This window comes from Salmo trutta, unplaced genomic scaffold, assembly GCF_901001165.1.
Source record: "Salmo trutta unplaced genomic scaffold, fSalTru1.1, whole genome shotgun sequence".
In the NCBI taxonomy this organism is placed as follows: domain Eukaryota; kingdom Metazoa; phylum Chordata; class Actinopteri; order Salmoniformes; family Salmonidae; genus Salmo; species Salmo trutta.
Genome location: NW_021822992.1, coordinates 4,053,407 through 4,056,403, shown reverse-complemented (window position 1 = coordinate 4,056,403; position 2,997 = coordinate 4,053,407). Strand labels below are relative to the sequence as shown.

The window sequence follows — 2,997 nt, the reverse complement described above, 5'->3', positions numbered from 1 at the left end:
TCTCTGTTAACCCAGAACTAAAATCTCGTATCATTTTTCAGGTCGGATGCTTGATGTTTTACGTAGTGTCTCTCCACGACAGATTACAAAGTCACATTGGCACAGCGAGGCCCAAAACGTTTTGAGACAACGTCGTGTGGCAGGGACAGTACCTTGAGTTCGTCAGTGATCTGGCTCCATTCATCTCCAGAGAAGCAGGCGGCGGTGGCTGGGGGGTTGTCCTTTCTGAGGGCACGACTTTTAGGGTCCAACCTCTCCAGACGTCTCTCACAGAACTCTGTCAGATGGGGGTAGATGCCCTCATCTCCAGACCTGTAGTAAAATAGTCGACAGTGAATTTCATAACATCTATCAGTATAACACAGAGGTGTTCACTTGGCTGGCATAATTGGTCCTCAGGAACCCCCCCCCCCCCCCCCCCCCCAAAAAAAAATAGCATGTTGATCCACATTAGCATGTTGATCCACCTCCCTGTGGCTCAGTTGGTAAAGCATGGTGTTTGCAACGCCAGGGTTGTGGGTTCAATTCCCACGGGGGGCCAGTATGGAAAGAAAAAAAAATTATGTATGAAATGAATTGAAATGTATGCATTCACTACCGTAAGTTGCTCTGGATAAGAGCGTCTGGTAAATGACTAAAATGTAAAATGTGAAAACATTTCAGTTCTGAATTAGTTTGAACATATTTGTGCAACTCTTTTGTCCATTTCTCACTTAAATTGTTATGTTGAAAAACCCCACCAGCTGTAACCTAGACCTAACTTCCCCTCTGAATCATTTACCTTAGCACCGTCAAAACCTTCCCCAGGTATTTCACATCAGTGCAGTTCTCAATGTAGCCATAGTCGAGGTGATCCACCGGAACCGCTGCGACGGAAGTTGTTCCTGTTGGCACCTCTTGATTTAGAAGTGAGGAAACTATCTCTGCATTCATGGCTGACCTGTTGACGACGACAACAACATGTCTATGCGTTACTAAAGCGACATCGTCTAGTAGCTACTGTCTGGGTCCTGAGGCCGCTGTCTTTGACAACAATGCTAGCTAGCTAAAGTTAGCCGTTTGGTTTAACGTTACTGTCAGTGAAGATAGTTTTAAATGTTTTTAATTGAACTTTTATTTAACTAGGCAAGTCACGGATGGTTGCAAAGTAAATGTCCTTACTCACCAAACATAAGACGTTGTAGATATTTAGCGAAATAATAACTCGCTACGATGTAAAGTTATCTAGCGACCTGTTTGTTTGTATCTCATCAACCGAGCAACTCCAGGCGTTTCGTTACTATGGTAACCAGTGTTACCCGGTACAGTGGCGGCCGGGTGGTGCGGTTCTGGTAACCAGTGTTACCCGGTACAATGGCCACCGGGTCAGGTGCGGTTCTGGTAACCAGTGTTACCCGGTACAGTGGCGGCCGGGTGGTGCGGTTCTGGTAACCAGTGTTACCCGGTACAGTGGCCGCCGGGTCAGGTGCGGTTCTGGTAACCAGTGTTACCCGGTACAGTGGCCGCCGGATCAGGTGCGGTTCTGGTAACCAGTGTTACCCGGTACAGTGGCGGCCGGGTGGTGCGGTTCTGGTAACCAGTGTTACCCGGTACAGTGGCCGCCGGGTCAGGTGCGGTTCTGGTAACCAGTGTTACCCGGTACAGTGGCCGCCGGATCAGGTGCGGTTCTGGTAACCAGTGTTACCCGGTACAGTGGCCGCCGGATCAGGTGCGGTTCTGGTAACCAGTGTTACCCGGTACAATGGCCACCGGGTCAGGTGCGGTTCTGGTAACCAGTGTTACCCGGTACAATGGCCGCTGGGTGGTGCGGTTCTGGTAACCAGTGTTACCCGGTACAGTGCCCACCGGGTCAGGTGCGGTTCTGCTTGTTTTGTGGAAGAGACCAACATCTTTGGTGCTGCAGGTAGTTACTTCATCCACTAGATGGCGATGTCGCGTCAACGATAGTACAGTACTGATAGATGTCACTCTGTTTAACAGCAACTAAGTAACACTACACACACACACACACACACGCACTGCACACACACACACTGCACACATACACACTGCACACACACACTGCACACACACACACTGCACACACACACACTGCACACACTGCACATACACACACACACACACTGCACACACACACACACACACACACACACACCCTGCACACACACACACACACACACACTGCACATACACACTACACACACACACACACTGCACACACACACTGCACACACACACACCCTATTTCTGCAGACATTGGCTCCTTTGATCAATCACGTCTGATACTCTTTCTTTGCGGAAAGAGCAGCAGGCCCTGGCACTTACTGACAAATGACTTGTTGTTGACAATCCATCAACGTCTGGACCAAAGTCTTGGATTTTCTTATGAGGAATAATAAACAAACAAACAGTTATAATTAGTAATAAATTCCAAGTTACTTGAACTATAAACGGGGGAACGAGAACTCGCCAGTACATATGACTGAAACGAATTGCAAAAAATCGCTGAAGCTGGAGACTTTTATTTCCCTCACTAACTTTAAACATCAGCTATCTGAGCAGCTAACCGATCGCTGCAGCTGTACATAGTCCATCTGTAAATAGCTCACCCAATCTACCTACCTCATCCCCATATTGTTTTTATTTACTTTGCTGCTCTTTTGGACACCAGTATCACTACTTACACACTACTCACACATCTGCTCATCTATCACTCCAGTGTTAATCTGCTAAATTGTAATTACTTCTCTAATATGGCCTATTTATTGCCTTACCTCCTCACGCCGTTTGCCCACACTGTATATAGACTTTTTTTTCTTTCTATTGTATTATTGACTGTATGTTTGTTTATTCCATGTGTAACTCTGTTGTTGTATGTGTCAAACTGCTTTGCTTTATCTTGGCCAGGTCGCAGTTGTAAATGAGAACTTGTTCTCAACTTGCCTACCTGGTTAAATAAAGGACTTGTTCTCAACTTGCCTACCTGGTTAAATAAAG

At 46.7% G+C, this 2,997-nt stretch overlaps 1 protein-coding gene across 1 annotated transcript in view; it reads right to left on the bottom strand.

The window, feature by feature from the left end:
* LOC115187955 (sperm-associated antigen 1) overlaps nucleotides 1–1,241 on the bottom strand; it is a 53,129-nt gene extending 51,888 nt beyond the window's left edge. The window contains exons 1-3 of the mRNA XM_029747045.1: nucleotides 1,166–1,241; nucleotides 782–940; nucleotides 153–312 (exon numbers count right to left, since the gene is read on the bottom strand). Of these exons, the coding sequence (XP_029602905.1) occupies nucleotides 153–312; nucleotides 782–933 (312 nt within the window). The 5' untranslated portion in view covers nucleotides 934–940; nucleotides 1,166–1,241. The remainder of the gene's footprint in view (nucleotides 1–152; nucleotides 313–781; nucleotides 941–1,165) is intronic.
* Nucleotides 1,242–2,997: the final 1,756 nt, after the last annotated feature.